This window comes from Lutra lutra, chromosome 11, assembly GCF_902655055.1.
Source record: "Lutra lutra chromosome 11, mLutLut1.2, whole genome shotgun sequence".
In the NCBI taxonomy this organism is placed as follows: domain Eukaryota; kingdom Metazoa; phylum Chordata; class Mammalia; order Carnivora; family Mustelidae; genus Lutra; species Lutra lutra.
This window is the reverse complement of record NC_062288.1, coordinates 71,748,738-71,767,510: the sequence shown is the minus strand read 5'-3', so window position 1 is coordinate 71,767,510 and position 18,773 is coordinate 71,748,738. Positions and strand designations below refer to the sequence as shown.

The following is an 18,773-nucleotide window of genomic DNA, read 5'->3' as shown; positions in this document are numbered from 1 at the left end:
AAGGAGCTTGGGCTTCAGCTAGTCAGGCGGACACAAAGCCACGCATTATGCCACAGGTACCAAAGAACAGCAACGCCTCCTGCGTTATTTACAGCCCACGTGCGGACCGTCCCGCCTGTCCTGGCCCAGTTTCGGTCCAGCTCCCGGCCGCGGCCTAAAGGCTTCATGGTCACGGTCTACGTGATCCTTGGTGGTCCTCCCGCTCCCTGTTGGCCCGCCGATCCTAAGTCCCAGAAGGCGAAGGAAACTGGATTCAGTCGGCACCCTAGGTAGGGGGTGCGTGTGTGCTATCGCAACGCCAGGCACACCTGCCGCAGCCGCGGCGGCACGGACAGTTTGGGCGGGGAGGGGGCCGGGCCTCAGGGAGGAAGCGCGCTGCGCGGTTTGACCCCGGCGGCGTTCCGTACCGTCGTGGATTCGGCGGCAGGAACATGGCGGCCGCGGTCGAACCGGTAACGGAGAAAGTTTCCAACGAGGCTGGCCTGTGTTAGTGCCTGTGGCCTCCGGCCCTCGACCCCCTCCTGGCGTGCCACCTCCCAGCTCCGAGTCGCATGCTCAGCCCCCAAGGGCCCTCCCTTTACTGTATTGGCCCCAGAGCCGACTCTGGGGGTTGAGAGAGCGTTGGTGGCGGCGGCCGAGTCAGGTAGGGGGGTCGGGGTGAACAGCGGGGTGGCAAGACCTGAGCACAGACGCTGCCCAGGGCTCTGCATATTTCGAGAGCCTAGCTCCGCACAGCCGGTCACCCGGGGGAGAGGTTGTGATACCTGACCCGGGAGTTGTTGATGGTGGGGTTTGAGGATGGAAGGTGGGGTGCTCCATATCCCCCGTGGTTCCCCAGGCAGTTGGGCCCCCAGTTATGGTTGCCTTCTTCCAAAGTAGAGGGATGGTAGAGAACAGGCAGGCTCTTTCTGGAAGAATTGCTGTTGTTGCCCCAGTACTAAGAGATTGAATATTTAAGTTGACATTGTCCTCGTTTGTAATGGGCCCAAAGAGTTAACATGAGTTCATAGAATCAAAGCACGGGAATTCCCCGACCTTGGGTGCTCAGTATGGTTCTTTCAGTTTTTGACGCCTCTCCTAGATGGGACGGAAATAGTTTCTGAGTCCAAAGCTGATGCAGGTGATACAGTGTGTAGTGGCTCTAGTGAGCCATTCCCTAGAGGTAGGTCACGGAAGAGAACTAACTGGTTTGGAGGAATTTGGATGAATTAAGTGAAGGCTGAAGTAGGCGAAAAGAGAAAGAGGCCAAACATTCATGGACTCTTCCTTAGTTCTGTTACTTATGAGCTGTGGGATATTACACTTTATTCTCTTATATTAATAAGCATCCAATAACTGGCATTGTTATTAAATATAATTATTTCTGTATTAGTCTGTTTCTTTCACGGGTGCTTGTTGAATACCTACTTGGTGCCAAATTTTCTGCTAAGACATGAGTACACAGTATTAAAGCCCAACTTTCAGAGACCTTATTGATGTAGTAGGGAATGCAGACCTTAAACAAAGGAGAATCAGCATTTTCTTATTATAGAAGAAGTGCAGGGATCATATAAATGAGTCAGGGGTAATCTCACCAAGAAAATGATTTTAGTGAGACCTGAAGAGTAGGAGTGAGCCAGGTATGAGGACTGGGATGGGTCTAGGAAGAGGGAAAAAGTGTACCTGCAAAGGGAATAGCAGTGATACACTTCAGAACTGAAAGGTCAGTACTGTTGGAATACAAAGTTTAAGAGGAAAAAAGATGCAGTAGGAAAGTTATTCATATCCAAAAGGCCTTATAAGGCGTTTTAAGGAGTTTAGGCTTTATTGCTTAAGATGATGGGAAGACATTGGAGGGTTTTTATATAACAGAGTGAACTAACAAATTTTTTTATTTTACACGGGACACTTCTTGGAGAGGGCAGTGGTAGATATAGGGAGACATTCAAGCATGACATGATGGTGGCCAAAATTGGGATTTTGACTTTGGGGATGGAAATAGAAACATTTAAGATATGTATAGGAAGACGAGTGGACAGGACTTGGTGAGGACTCAATATAGGTGGTGAAGGAGAGGAGGGTTAGAGTAGTATGCGGGGTTATATAAAACAGACTCTGGGAGTTCCCCTATGCTGATTGACTCTTCTGTGCTCCATTTTTCTCTCTCAGGCAAGTAATTTCTCATTGAATCAAGTAATAGCCGACCAGTTGAAAAGACTGTGATGCTTTGTTGTTCTACTCTCTGATTCAGCCAGTTTGTCCTTGGAAGAAGTTCAGAATGTGGAAAGACTTGTAAATTAGCCATTTGAAATATTCTACATGTTGATTTTGACAGTGTGGTAACATATATTCTATGATATGGATGTTATGGGTATAATTTACATGTTTACCTTTTTAAAAATTATTTGTTTGCAAGAAAGAGCATGAGCATAGTGAGAGTAGAAGGAGAAGCAGATTCCCACTGATCAAGGAGTCGGATGTGGGGCTCAATCCCAGGACCCCGAGATCATGACCTGAGCTGAAGTAACCACCTAACTGACTGAGCCACCAAGGCACCCTTGTTTACCATTTTTCTAGCATTTTACCTCTAAGAGAGCTGGTGCTTTTGTATCTATCAGGTAGATTCATATATGTATATCATTAAGGAGAGAGAATAATTGAAGACATGGAAATAGATGAGATTGCTCATAGAAAGTGTACAATGAGAGAAAAGCCTAGGCCTGGGATTGAACATCCAAGAAATGGATTGAGAATCAAGAGTCTGCAAGAAGACAGAGGAGGAGAAGTCACTAAATTAGAAAGAAAATCTGAATGTTGGTCTTTGAAAGCTAAAGGAGAGTTAGGTTTCAGAAATCGAGAGGAGTCTACAGTGTCAAAGGTTGCTTGAAGAAAGTGCGGGATAATAAGTAAAAAGGATGCATTGTTTTTAGGCGCTTATAGGTCATTTTAGAATTTGGCAGAGCAGTTAGTCATATGGTGGGAACCATTGTTGAGTGGTGTGGGATGTGAAGCAATCAAATAGTAGCTGTCAAAAGAGGATAGAAGGTTGAACTTGGAAGAGAATATGGGGGTGCATGAGGATTGGTTTTGTTTCTGGGGTTTTTGTGGGGGTTTTTTGTATTTTTAAAAAGAGCTTTGTAAGTATTTAAGTGCTAATGGATAAGAAAGAGTGGGAGTTTGAAGAGCGAGGAGATTGTGAAGTTCTGAAGGGGTAGAGGGGAAAAGATAGCCAGTATGGCTGAAAGATTGAGTCTTGGATAGGGAAGGGATACCCTTCTTCCTCTGTATCAGGAGATGTCAGTAGAGGTGAGTTTGTGGTGTTGGAAACTCAGGTAAGCTCTCTTCTGACAACTCTGTTGGAGGCAGTCATCTGGTGGGAGTGTAGTGAGTGGGAAGTGGGTGTCAGAGATTTGAGAATAAGGAAGAGGTTGGATAGCCAAAAAAGAATGGAGAGTGGTGACCAAAGAAACAGAATGATGTCTCATGAACTGAGTGGCATCCATTGAGCCTGGTGTGTGACTAATTTTTTTCTTTAGCAGTGTTCAGTTGTCTAAGCCCAGACCGTACCAACAACCCTTTGGGGATCTATATTCCAGCGTATTTGTTGAACGATTGTATTACAGGAGTGATGTTAAAAAAAAAAAAAAATGCAAAGCCCTTTAGATTTTATCAATGTCTAACATATAAGCAAAACAGATAAAGCCAAAATGTACCAAAGCAGATATTTTCTTTAGCAGTGTATGGTATCTTAAGAAATGATTGGGTGAAAATGTTATTGAGGAAAATCAGAATACTTAATTAAGTAGGCTTATTTGTAAAAAAAAAAAAAAAAAAAAAAAATCCTTATTGAAGTAGAATTAGTAATAGTATTTGGAACATCCCAGAGGCTGTAAGATTGTCACTCAGTAAAATTCTTCTCTAACCAAATGGTTAATTAAGGGTTAATTCCAGGTTATCATATTTCTGTCAGGTCTTTCTTTTAGTGTCCTACTATTTTTTTTTTTTTCAAGATTTTATTTGTCAGAAAGAGAAGGCATATAAGCAGGGGGGTCTACCGGCAGAGGGAGAAGGAGAGTGAGAAGCGGGCTCCCCGCAGAGCAAGGAGCCCAGTGCGGGCTCGATCCCAGGACCAGAGGATCATGACCTGAGCTGAAGGCAGACGCTAATGGACTGAGCCACCCAGGCACCCCTCATGTGTCCTACTATTAAGAAACTATAATAAGCTGATTACAAACAAGTCATTTTTTGAATTTTTGTCTGGTTGAATTCTCTATGGATATTTAGTGTGACTGTGAGCTGTTGAATGGATCAGTTCTGAAACAGTATACCAGCAACTTTGAAGAATTATCTGGTATATAGGTAAAGCACTTTTTGACCACTGTCATGTTTTAAGTGCAATTTGTGGGGGCAGTCAAAGATTAAAATAATTATTTGGGTTCTTTAGCGAATAATTGTTAACTTTTTAAAAGTAAAAGTATAAAGTTTAATTTACAGTAAATATTGGTTAGCATTCTCACTTTACAATTTTGACTAGAAAGTTCAGGAAGTGGTTTGCCACAGAGATAGTGTTTAGATCTAGAAAGGAGGTTTGATAATCCAAGTAATTTAATAGTGCTAAAAGTACAGGGAAAATTATGGGTTAACTTTAGGGATGTACTTTAATACAGTTAAGCTTTACTTCTGGTAAGTTTATTAGTTAAACAATGTAAAGACTAAGATTTTATAGCCTGTTAGAGCTGCCTTGTAAAAAGATTGAGAGGATTTTAGGCAGGTAGGAACAGTTACTATTACTGGATACTTAGTGCTTTTCAAATTAGACATAAATCATTCGGTTAGCTACTGAGTAGTTTTTGACGGTGCCAAATCCATCTTCTACAATCTAAGCCAGGTTGGGAATCTCAGATTTGCACATAGTAGTTGAAAAACCAACCACTGAAGTAAGAATGGGTTAGTCTTTGGAAAAACAGTTTCACTGATGGTGATTTAGTCATACTTCTTAGCATATGTTAAGTAGAAGACCCTGTCATTTTTATTTGGATAAAGTGAGTTTTTAAACCAGAAACAATTACCATTAAAATACGTGCAAGTCAAATTTAAAATTGAGTTTCAGAAGAAACTTTATTTCTGACTTATTATTTTGTACAAAGAAGAGAGAGATAACAGATAAATTATATAAAATTAACACTGACCTATTTTTTCTTCTTTTTAGACCACTGTAAACAAAAATTCCACCAGAGCAAATGCTGAAATAGGAGTTACGGATACGTTGGATTTGCTGGATGAAAATCAAGCAGCTAATTTTTCTACCACGGGGAGAAAGCCCAAATTGCCAGATTACATGTGTAAATCACTGCGTTACTGCTTTAGTCATTGTCTGTATTTAGCAATGACAAGACTGGAAGAAGTCAACAGAGAAGTGAATATGCATTCTTCAGTGCGTTATCTTGGCTATTTAGCCAGAATCAATTTACTGGTTGCTATATGCTTAGGTCTTTATGTAAGATGGGAAAAAACAGCAAATTCCTTAATTTTGGTAATTTTTATTCTTGGTCTTTTCGTTCTTGGAATTGCCAGCATACTCTATTATTATTTTTCAATGGAAGCAGCAAGTTTAAGTCTCTCCAATCTTTGGTTTGGATTCTTGCTTGGCCTCCTATGTTTTCTTGACAATTCATCCTTTAAAAATGATGTGAAAGAAGAATCAACCAAATATTTGCTTCTAACTTCCATAGTATTAAGGATATTATGTGCTTTGGTGGAGAGAATTTCTGGATATGTCCGTCATCGACCCACTTTACTAACCGCAGTTGAGTTTCTGGAACTTGTTGGATTTGCTATTGCCAGCACAACTATGTTGGTGGAGAAGTCTCTGAGTGTCATTTTACTTGTTGTAGCTTTGGCCATGCTGATTATTGACCTGAGAATGAAGTCTTTCTTAGCTATTCCAAACTTAGTTATTTTTGCAGTCTTGCTGTTTTTCTCCTCATTGGAAACTCCCAAAAATCCAGTTGCTTTTGCATGTTTTTTTATCTGCCTGATAACTGACCCTTTCCTTGACATTTATTTTAGTGGACTTTCAGTGACTGAAAGGTGGAAACCCTTTTTGTACCGTGGAAGAATATGCAGAAGACTTTCGGTGGTTTTCACAGGAATGATTGAGCTTACCTTTTTTATTCTTTCAGCATTTAAACTCAGAGACACTCACCTCTGGTATTTTGTAATTCCAGGCTTTTCCATTTTTGGAATTTTCTGGATGATTTGCCATATTATTTTTCTCTTAACTCTTTGGGGATTCCATACCAAATTAAATGACTGCCATAAAGTATATTTCACCCACAGGGTAGATAACAATAGCCTTGATAGAATCATGGCATCCAAAGGGATGCGTCACTTTTGCTTAATTTCAGAGCAGTTAGTTTTTTTTAGTCTTCTTGCAACGGCGATTTTAGGAGCAGTTTCCTGGCAGGTAAGCATATAGTTTGTTTATTATGCCAGTGCCTGTGATGTGTGATTAAATGCTTGCTTCAAGAGTTAAATTATTAGAATCGAAAAGTGACGTTCCCAATTTCAAAAGGAAACTCTTTTTTGATGCTTGTTTTTGTTCATGGATTTGAATATATTGACAGTATAATTTAGTTTTATCTCTAGCAAAGAGGTACCAAAATGTTAGGAATACTCAGCAAGTGAAATGCTCCTGCCTTCTAATTGTTTATTAGTTAAACACTGAGAGATTAAAGATCCTTAAATATTAACATTTGAAGGGTGCTTAAGATTGCACATTAATCCTACACGGTAGGAAACTTGAATGCCTCAGAAGACAACATTTAGAGTCTCTGGGACTAGCCCTAACCGGGTTACCCAGCTTCTGTCTAGTCCAGTGGTCTTTCACTACAACACATTTCTTTTATATAGCCACTTCCCATTTATGTCAAAGGTGATTAGATATATAATGTATCAGGTTCTTTATTAGATGAGTGGCTCTCATAAGAAAGAAAAATTGAGTTTTACAGTACATTTGCTGCCCATGATATGTTAAAGAAATTTAGAAGTTCTTTTGTAGACAAAGATATTTAAATTGCATGGTTGGAATTTATATTTATAATATTAACAAGCCTAGTCTTCTATTTGAACTTTCATTGACTGCAGGATATGTCATATATTGTACTGGCTGCTGAAGATTGCAAGATGAATAAGAAATGTCTGTCTTAAGTCACAATCTCTAATGGAATAGAGAAGAGGCAGGCATGTAAACAATTATTACAGCGTGAGAAATGTAATTTGAGTACATCAGATATTAAGATGTAGGGGAAAAAGTATGGTCCCCTGTGCTTGATATAGTTTTCTGCTTTGGTTCAGTTACTTGCTACACAGTGATTTTTAGATGTGAGTGTTTGAAGGGAGATGTGGAGACTTGCCTGGGCATGGTGCCTCTTTGTCCGTGTGGGCTAGGGCAGGGAGCCTGTGTGGGAGTCGAGTAAATGATAAAAAACATTGTGGGTGTTGCCTGAGGCTATCTTCCTCACTTTACTTGCTAGTTCTGGGGACTGTCAGAATCCAGATGATGATGATGGAGGATGACGTCAGAAACTCTTAAAAGAGTTCTGTTTCTTTCCTTCACCTTTTCCTGTTAGGTCCTTTTCCAGCCCTAACCAATCCTGCCCCTGCATCAGCCTCACTCATGCTTGATACCTTTCCAGATCATCAAATCCTGTGAACCAGTTATTGTCTAAGCCACCATATCTTTCTTATTTTCTTATACCAGTGGTCTTCAAATATGGTGTGTGCACCATTGCAAGTACACAAAAGCTTTCCAAAGACTAGGTCAGCAAAAATAAGAGAATCAGTTTCCAGCTTCTCTCCTGCCGTTCTATTCTTAATGTTGATGTATTTGAGAATGCCTCTCAATTTGGGTGTGAAGTGCTATCTCGTTGTAGTTTTAATTTGTATGTCTCTAATGACTAATGATGTTGAGCATCATTTAATGTGTATTAGTCATTCACTTACTTTGTTTTTGAAATATCTAAATCTTTTACCCATTGTTAAATTGAGTTACTTCTCTTCTTATGATTGAACTTTAAGGGTTCTTTTTATATTCTGGATACAGGGCATTGGTTAGATGATTGGGAAATGTTTTTTCCCAGTCTGTGAGTTATGCTTTTTTTTTTTTTTTTAAAGATTAGGCTTGCTCATCCTTTGTTATTACCTACATACATTATCTGCATAGTACTAAATTATTTCCAGACCTTTTTTCTTAATGACACAGTTTGAAGAGTACAGGTTTTTAATTTCATGAAGACCAATTTATTAACTTATTCTTTATGTACTCTGTTTTTAGTATAAGAAGTCTTTGCTTAACCCTAGGTCACAAAGATTTTTCTTCTATAGTAGTTTTCTTCTAGTGGTTTTATTATTTCAGCTTTTACATTTAGGTATATGATCTGATTTGAAAAAAATTTTGTCTATGGTATGATGTAAGGATCTAATTATTTTAAAATACAACTTTCTGTTTCGGGAAAAGACTATCCTTTCCCCTGTTGAATTGCCTTGATACCTTTGTCCAAAGTCAGTGAAATATAAGGCTTTATTTCTGAGCTTTCTTTTTTGTTCTGTTGATCGGTATGTCTGACCTTATACTAAGAATGTGCTGTCTCACAAGATATTTTCTAATTACCCTTGAAATTTCTTCTTTGACCTTTAGGTTATTTAAATTGGTTGTCTGACAATGGGATATTTGAGGGATTTCCCACATTTCCTTGTTATTGATTTCTAATTTAATTACATGTAATTGGAGAACATAGTTTGTATGATTTAGTTCTTTTATTAAGACTTGTTTTGGGGCCTGGCATGTTTTATTCTGGAGAATATACCATGTTCACTTGAAAAGAATGAGCATTCTACTGTTATTGGGTAGAGTATTTTATAAATACCAGCTAGGTCAAGCTGGTGGGTTTTCTTCCTAAATCTATATCCTTGCTGATTTTCTATTTCCGTTAGGACTTAGAGAGGAATATTAAAAATCTTCATCGTAAGTGGCTAAATTGTGAGTTTGTCTTCTCAGTTGTGTCATTTTCTTGTTTCATGTATTTTGCGGTTCTGTTCCAGGTGTGTATCTACATCTTTAATTACTATACCTTCTTAACATATAGACCTTTTTTAATCATCATAAACACCCTCGCTGAGTACAATAGAGACCTCATGGCTCACAAAACCTAAAGTAGTAACTCTCTGGCTCTTTACAGAAAGTTTGCCAACTCCTGTTGTAGGCCAATGCTTCTCAACCTTTAATGTGCATTGAAATCATGTGGGGGATGTTGTTAAATTTCTGAAGATTGAAATTGATTTTGGGAGACAGCTTGAACAGTTAAAGGTGATACAGAAACTCCTGGTCAAAAGTATACCTATTGAGTAACAAGGTACTAATTTAGCTTTTAAGACTAACATGCATCTTACCTGAGTTGTGTCTGTATTATTAGTTGCTTTTGGTAACTGCTGCCTATGGTGTAGGCATTGTGTCTTTGATGCTGTTAAATTTTTCAACCTAATTTAATTAAACTCTATTTAAAGTTTTCTCAAACTGTGCTCTGCCAGGTGTTCTGTGAGATGTTAATGAGTGTCCTCAGAGAAAAAGTGTCAAAGAAAGAAACATTTCCAAACTTAACCAGGAAATCCTTGACCATATTCCTCATTAACCGCCTCCTCCCACTGCACCTATTAACCTCTCTGTGAAACATAATTTAGGAAATATTCCATTGGATTTACAGAAAGTCCCAACCCTTTTGGCTGATGAAAACATCAGAAATTTAGATAGTGAAAGGCAAAAAATTAAGAGTTTTGTAAGGCTATTTTTGGCATAACATCATTGTTAATACAAGTAAGTCCTAAGCCCTATCTCAAATTCTTTAGATTTTATTTTGTAGAACTTGAACAATGTTTAACAGTCCTAAATCATACAGATACTGACTAGCTTTTTAACAATATACCCATTTTTATTTTTAACAATAAACCCATTTCTTCACATTTCTGTGAGAGTAATTCAGATGTAAACTGGTATTTTCCGTTATCTCATTAAAATTTCCTTTACTGGATTTCTACTGGAAAAATAGTTCCACTGATTGGGTGGGTGCAGACCCAGTGTGGCAGGAAAAAAAAAAAGACAAAGAGACACCTTTTGAGCTCATGATTCAGCCAAAGATAGGATCAGTAAAGTAGAGATAGCCTGAAATCAAGTGTAGCTAGCTAGGAGCAAAAATAAGGACCTTGACTAAGGTGATAGTCTTACCCTTAACACAGCATTTTCCCGTAATATCTTGTTGTGAAGTATAATATAAAGAGAACTTGGAATAAGTTGATGAAATGTAGAGTTGAATAATGTTCTGACATGGTAGTCTAAAAATATAAAAAAAAAATGCTGAGACTAAAGAGAGCAGTTGGGAATGTAGGATGATGGATTTCATTGAGTTAATGACCTAGCAGGCATTTGGAATGAACAAAATATTTTATAGTAGGTTTACTTTTTTAAAGTATATTTTTAAGCAGTCCGATGTACTGTTATTTTACTACTAGAGGAGTGAAATCAAACAAAAGCATGGGATTAATCTGTCTTGAGCACAATCGTAGTTTGGACTTTAATTTCCAAAAATGGGCTTAGCTACTTTTTCTTATTTTAAGCTTATTTGCATGTTAGTTTTGGGTTTTGTTAGTTTTACTTAGCTTAATAATATATAAATTTTTTTTATTAAGGAAAAATTTGCATTTAGTAATAGTCATGCTTTTTTGTGAGTAATTTTGCAGTTCTGACCAACACAAATAGTTGTGTGACTACCACTACCGCAGTCAAAATACAGAGCAGTTGCATTACTCTCCCACATTCCCTCCTGCTCCTTTGTAATCCAATTCCAGTAGCTGGCAACCACTCATCTGTTTTCTGTCCCTAGCCACTTTTCTTTTGCAGAATGTCATATTCAAGTTGTACATTTTATAGTTGTTGGGATCTGGCTTCTTTCACTTAGCATAATTTATATAGATACATCTATGTTGTGTATATGTTTATTCCTTTGTATTGCAGAGCAGTGTTCCATTTTATGGATATCTCACAGTTTAATCATTTCTCAGATGAGGGATGCTGAAATTAGTTTTTGGTAATTATAAAAGTTGCTAGAAACATTCATAGACGGGGTGTTTTGTTAAGATAAATTTTTATTTTACTTGGTGTGGGATTGCTGGGTCATGTGATAAAGATGAATCATTTTTAACTTTTAAGAAACAACCACACTGTTTTCAGAGTGGCTGTACCATTTTGCATTCGGGCCAGCAGTGTCTATGAGTTCCTTTTGCTCCACATAATAACCAGTGCTTGACATTGTCTACTTGTTTTTGTTTTTTCAACCATTCTGATAGGTGTCTAGTGCTAATTCATTGTGGTCTTATTTTCTATCACCCCAGTAACTACTGATGTTTATCTTTTCCTGTGCTTACTTGCTATGGTAGGTCTTCTCCGGTGAAGTACCTGTTCAGATCTCTTGGCAATTTTTAAAAATGTGGATTTTGTTCTTTCTTTATAGTCAGTTCTGAGTATTCTTTATATACTCTAGATACGAGTCCTTTATCAGATATAGGACTTGGAAATATTTCCTCCCAGTGTGTGGCTTATCTTCTCTCTTAGCGTGTTTTTTGAAGAGCAGAAGTTCTAAATTTTGCCACAGTCCACTTTATCAATTTTTTTCTTTTATGAATCTTTTGATGTCCTACCTAAGAAATCTTTGACTGCATTTGAATAGAATCCTAACTAATCCCATATGGATAGCTTTGTTCTTTGTTTTTCCATAGTTTTACTGAGTTTAATAACATTCTCAGAATGAGTCAGTAGTATCATTCTAAGTCATTTACATTAAAAATCTGGAATTTACCATTAACTTGTTGTGTTCTATTCATAATCTCATTCTAACTTTAAAATGGAACATTGCAGCTGTTGTTTCCTGCAATTTGTATTATGTTCATTGAATGTACTATTTGCTTTCCTCTTTTATCCTTGTTTTTTAAAAAAATAAGTCAATGAGATACACTGAGTACCACAGCATTTGGTATTAGTATTATTACTCAGCTATAAGTTTTTCAGAAATTGCGATAATTGATTATTCATATAAGAATAAAAGAATATAGGGGCGCCTGGGTGGCTCAGTGGGTTAAAGCCTCTGCCTTCGGCTCAGGTCATGATCCCAGAGTCCTGGGATCGAGCCCCACATCGGGCTCTCTGCTCAACAGGGAGCCTGCTTCCTCCAATCTCTCTCTCTCTCTCTCTCTGCCTGCCTCTCTGCCTACTTGTGATCTCTGTCTGTCAAATAAATAAATAAATAAAGAATAAAAGAATATATCCAGATACCCAAGGAAGTATATACCCCATGGCTCACTCTTTGGTTTAGAGATTCTCTATGACATCATTCACGTGAGATTTTATATGCCTTTCCTTGCCAACCATTGCTATTTGCAGTTTCCATGGGAGTACGATATAACTTTTTGAGGAAGCCTTTTGACCCATACCAGAAAAACCATAAGCACCGTTGATTTCTCTATAGGGAAAAGCAATGGCAATCACTGGGTGGAACAGATGGAACAAGATCAGCCTCACATCCAATAAAGAGATGAAATCCACAGATGCAGCAGTTTCATTTCTGGCAAGATGGCAGCATCAGCCATATTACTTCACTTGGCATGGGGAACAGGGAGTTTTTAAACCTGCTGCCAAAACTAGAAGTGCACATGTTTCATAATTTTTTGTTTTGTTTCATTTCTCTTTCTAAAGTTTTGAGCTATTTTGGTCTAGATGAGAGGTAGGGAGGGGACACTAATTTTTTTTTTTTTTTTTTTTTTAGCTTAAGGGCATTCTTTTAATTTGATGTTTTTTTCATTTCTGCCAGAATACTATGAAACAGGAGTACTTTTTTTCCCCCTAAAAAAACCAACAATGGTCCTAATTTTGTTTTTCTTTAAGTAAAAACAAGGTTTTTCCTTTTTCTCCAGATGATTTTCCAGCTTTTAAAAATTTTAATGACCACAAAGAATTTTTTTTTTTTAAAGATTTTATTTATTTATTTGACAGACAGAGATCACAAGCAGGCAGAGAAGCAAGCAGAGAGAGAGGAGGAAGTAGGCTCCCCACTGCTGAGCAGAGAGCCCGATGTGGGGCTCGATCCCAGGACCCTGGGATCATGACCTGAGCTGAAGGCAGAGGCTTTACCCCACTGAGCCACCCAGGCGCCCCGAGAATTTTTTTCCATTTAATAAGATTTACCGTTTATTAATGGTTGTCTATGTGCTCTACATCATTCTGTGTACTTTCTGTGTTTACTTAATCCTCATGACACTCTGAGATGGGTACCATTATTATTCCCATTTCATAGATAAGAAATACACGTGAGAGATTAGGAAGCTTGCTCAAGGCTGCAGAGCTGGTAAGAATCCAGGCAATCTGCCTTCACAGCGCTTAACCACTTTACTTAGTTCCATGTATTTTTAGAGTTGGAAATGAGCATAGAGATTATTTAATGTAACCTCTTTATTCTGCCCACAGGAAAAGTAAAATTCAGTGGACTTCCTGTGTTTGATTCCCATACCACTGTTGTTTTACCTTTATCAGGATTGTCATCTAAAAAATGTCTGTTTTTGCCATCTGTATTTTGAGATTACTCAAAAAAGATTCCTAATACATTTACTAGAGCTTTAACTCTACATCAGTATCTCCTATATGGTAATAGTCATTTAGCTTTTTGTTGTCTTACTCATAATGACTTCAATTTAAAAATGCTTCACTGCAAATTACAGCTACCATTTATTGTGCTAGCCATGTTCACATATTTCTAATCTATACTACAAGCTCACAAAATAAATAGTAGCCCCCTTTTATAGATAGTGACTCAAAAGGTAAATTAATTTGCTTATGTACTCACAGATGGTAAATGGCTGAGCTATGTTTGAACCAAAGTCTAACTCCAAAGCTTACGTCCTTTGCACTAGACCCTGTAGCCTCTGTATAAAGAAATCACTTGGCTTTAAAACTGTGAGGTAGCTTTCTAATGTTCTTAAAATTTCCTCTACTGAACAAATTTTTGGAGGTTGCCGATTGTTTCTTAAATATGGGCTTCTTATATTAAAGAGCATATTACCTTCATTTATATATTGCTTTCTAATAATACATTTATATATTCTGTTTCTTAGTTGGACTTCATTTTCTTTAGACTTCCATGTGTACTATCTCTCAGACTGGTTTACTTAAGATGACGCTACAAAAATACTTCTAAACAATAATTTTATCTCTTATGTAAATGCCAGATTTTTTAAAATGAAATTCCAACATTCATATCTGTATATTACATAGATATTTTGTTCCCATTATCTGAGAAATTTTATGATATGAAAGTGTTGAATGTTTTGACCCTGATTCAAAAGCCCAGCTGAACAGAAAATAGCTAGTAACTACTTTTCTACAAAGGATATTACTTAGAGTTGTTTATTGGTCTGATACTATGTTCAGATTCTGCCTGCTTTGAAATTTGCATCATGTCCTATAGTTTGATAGTGAGCTTAGTGTGATTTGGAGAAATGGAGGAAGAAACGTACCTATACTTAATAGTTTTGTTTAGGGTAATTGATCGTATTTATTACAGGGAGTTGTTTAAAATATAAGGAGTACATCAAAATCACAAATGACTTTCAGGTTAAAGCTGTAAATGTTTGCATGCCAGTAAAATTGAAGCTTTCTGAAAGTGCCACGTGGATAAAACATCCTATATTTATTTTTTCTCCCCCTGGACATATTTACCATCTGTTCAGTTAAGATTGCTAATTCTTTGTGTTGCCAAACTGCTCACTTTTATTTATGTGTGTTATCTTGAGAGTATACTCAAAACTGTTTAAGCTTGCTTACTCAAAATAATACAAATATTTAATGTTTTCTGTTAAATTTGACTTAAAAATTAATGACAACATAAAATTATCAGTTTTCATCTAAGATCATAAAAATAACAGATCTATTGTATATTAATTATCAGTACCTTCTGAATATCTGCTTATTTAGTCCTATTAAATATTACTATCAGTGTTGTATAACTGACATGAGAGTATTGAATAACACCACTATCAGTTAACATTTTAATTAGATTTTTAAATTATTTAATAAGGCTTCCTACTTGAGTCATGTACAGACTGATTTGCAATTGAAGTTTATCATTAAATAGTTTATAATTTATCAGTGAACTGCATTAATGCAATGTTTTTTCTAATGGTAAAACTATGATATAATTTCACAGTAAAAAACTTAGTTGGTTTATAAAATTCTTTAAGGTAATACAGAAGTCAATAATAACCACTGATATTGTATACTTATGTATATTTAAAGAAAGGCTAGTCTATACCCTTGACATAATTTGATAATTAGGGCTAAATTTAAATGTGTCTGGGCCACTTTCAGAAATGGGAATTTCCATTCTCTTTAAGACATAGGAAAGATGGGAAGATAGCAGGTTAATGAATAGTCTTAAATAAAGGAAAATGGTTTGATTAAACAAAATGAAAAGTTAACATTTTTATCATGGTACAACATTCTATTACAATTTACATGTCAAAATTTAGTTCCTCACTCCAGAATATCAAATTCCTTGTTTAGAAAAATCTTTATGTATCTATGTCATGAAATTTCCTAGTAACTCTTAGTACAGAAAGGCTGTGTATAAAACTGAACTTCCCATTCTTCTAGAAAGTATCCTGATTTTTGGAATAAGGTGCAGGGACTTTTTTTTTTTTTTTAAGAAGGTGCTGTTTTTTTTTGTAATTCTGTTTTGTAATTATATCTCTATAGCAGAATAAATAAACATGCCTGTAAGATTGAGTAGAGCAGCTTTATGTAGGCAGAACTATTTTTTAAAAATATGTGCCTTTAATAAGTGAGCCAAAGGCAAATACTGCATGATTTCACTTATATGTGGAATCTAAACAAAACAAACAAAACTAACAAATTCTTAAATATAGAGAACAGACTGGTGGTTGCCACAGGGGAGGTGGGTAGGATGATAGGCAAAAGGGATGTACAGGATTAAGAGGGACAAACTTCCAGTTTTTAAAATAAACAAGTCACAGAGATGAAAATAGAGCATAGGGAATATAAATAATATCATGATAATGTTGTAGGGTGACTACACTTACCCGGGTGAGCACTGAGTAATGTATGGAATTACCGAATCACTGTGTTGTACACCTGAAACTAATATAATTGTGTGTCAATTACACTTTAGTTTTTTTAAATGCCTTAAAAAAATGTATGCTTTTAGGCAACAGTGCACTTTCCTTTACAATCCTTACCACTGTTTATCACAGCTGCTTCACATACCACTTTTATGGCCCTGAAGGTTTTTGTGACTCTCGCTATAAATTATAACATGGTGAGTTATTTAGTTTCTTTCATTGCTATCTTGATCAGAAAAGTACTAGTTATATAAAGTTAAAGGTAGAAATAATCAAGTTGTCATATTGGTCATGTTATTTAGTAATTCTTTTGTATGAATGGCTGACATAATGTAGAAGTAATCCTTTGATGAATTAAACCCCTAAAACAAAAGGTTTTTTGTTATCTTGGAGCAACATATGCAATAGAAGGCATAGAAGAAAAAGAAAGTAATGAAATTATTAGTATTTGTAGGTAAGATGATTACCTGGCAAACCTAAGAGTTAACTGGGAAATCAATTGAAAATGCTGTCCTAACAGTTGTGAGAATTATGCTGCATCTTTAACCTTGTAAACTCTGTCATAAAAGGTTGATTTGTGGATAGTTACCATTAATCTAGTCACTATAAAAACTATGTAAATTTTCTTGGAATTGTAGGATGTAGGTAATATAAGAAGAAATAAATGATGTATAGTGGGAGTATATATTTTTAATACATTTAGGTGGCAAAAAACAACATGTAAATATACAAAAAATGTCCTAGACGTGCATAATCAGAAAATGTAATGGAAATCACTCCATTCATAGAACAACAAACATAAAATGAAAAAGGTTTAAAAGAAACTTACGATATTTTTACAAAGAAATTTAAAACTGCACTGAGGATTTTGAAAGAAGACTTGAGTAAATGAAAATACATATTATACTTTCGGGGATAGTAATACTCAATAGTGTTCCCTGTGAACATGTTTAAAACTGAAGAAGGAAGGTTTAAAGCTGAGCTGCACCTCTAGTGCCATCAAGAGCAAAAATCAAAGCCCAGAACTTCAGAGGTGGGGTCTTTGGTAAGTTAATTACCTCCCATTTTAAGATGACACACTGAAGGAAAAGGGTGGAACCGTGTCCGTTACAGCGCTGTCATGAATTTGCATTCTGACATTGTTTCCTTTGAGTGATGTGACCCAGATTAAGTGGTCAAACCTGGCTTAAGATACTGCGTTCCAGCTCTTTGGAAGAAACGAACAAAAATCCACTTGGAGAAAGGTGTCATTATCCTAGGCTTGAAATGGGTCCTGTGAGTATATATATGTAGTTATATAATTATAGGACTAATTTCAGGCCTAGGATAATTTTATATATATATACACGTATACATACATATACACGCACACACATATATATGCACGCACATATATACACACACACGTGTATTTTTGTATACAGTGTTCAGATCATAAACATAACCAGGTACACACACACACACACAGCATCAAAAGCAATAAGCAGCAGGACCAACAAGCAAGAGATGAACAGAAAGTCTTGATGAACCAGATTTACCCAGTTGAAAATGATAAAAGCAAAGGTAGTATATAATAGTAGGAAGATGAAAACTATAAAATAGTAACAAGGCAGATTTGAAAAAGAGTAAGTTTTAGAATCAGAAAATAAAATACCTGAAATTCAGTGTGCAAGACTAATAGATAAAGTTGAAGTGAGCATTAGTAAATTGGAAGATACATTTCAGAAGAAACTGCACAAGAAGGAGCACAAAAGAAAAATGGAAAATACAAAAGACTAAGACTCAAAGAGGGTACAGTGAGAACTCTATTTTATTGGAGTCCCAGAAGAAAGAAGGAAATAAAGGCCAAAGGAAATATTTGAAAGGAGAGGCAGACTAATGGAACAGAATAAAGTATAAGAACAAATCCCATAATACTTGATTTATGGCAGAGACGGCACTGTAGAGTAATGTGGAATTGTTGAGATTTTCAGTGATTGGTAATTGTACAGATAGAAAAAATGGAATTGGACCATAAACAAATATCAATTACATTTGGATTATAGACCTAAAAATGTGAAGAGCAAAACAATAAAGCCTTTCAAGGGTAATGTAAAATAATCTTTCTTGACCTTTGGGTAGAGGAAGATTTCTTTAACTTACACAGAATGACATTACAATTAAAAACATGCTAAACAAGGGGTTCCTGGGTGGCTCGGTTAAAATGTCAGACTTAGATTCTACACAGGTCTTGATCTCAGGGTTGTGAGATCAAGCCTGTAGTCGGGCTCTGTGCTTTGCTTAGAATCTGCTTGTCCCTCTCCCTCCCCCTCTGCGTTTACACCCTGCGCATGTACACTCTCTCTCAAGTAAATAAATGAATAAAATCTTAAAAAAAAAAAAAACACAGGGCACCTGGGTGGCTCAGTGGTTAAGCCTCTGCCTTCAGCTCAGGTCATGATCTCAGGGTCCTGGGATCGAGTCCCACATCGGGCTCTCTGCTCTGCAGGGAGCCTGCTTCCTCCTCTCTCTCTCTCTCTCTCTGCTTGCCTCTCTGCCCACTTGTGATCTCTGTCAAATAA

At 36.7% G+C, this 18,773-nt stretch overlaps 1 protein-coding gene across 4 annotated transcripts in view; it reads left to right on the top strand.

Moving 5' to 3' along the window:
* The first annotated feature begins 248 nt into the window (after positions 1 to 248).
* Positions 249 to 18,773, top strand: part of TMEM168 (transmembrane protein 168) — a 31,403-nt gene continuing 12,878 nt past the window's right edge. Inside the window, exons 1-2 of one of the 4 annotated variants that reach the window (XM_047694775.1) lie at positions 249 to 269; positions 5,189 to 6,445. In XM_047694775.1, coding sequence (XP_047550731.1) covers positions 5,318 to 6,445 — 1,128 coding nt within the window. In that variant the 5' untranslated portion in view covers positions 249 to 269; positions 5,189 to 5,317. Of the gene's footprint in view, positions 270 to 400; positions 644 to 2,432; positions 3,491 to 5,188; positions 6,446 to 18,773 lie in introns of those variants that run through there. The other 3 variants (XM_047694773.1, XM_047694771.1, XM_047694774.1) reach the window with 3 other exon arrangements.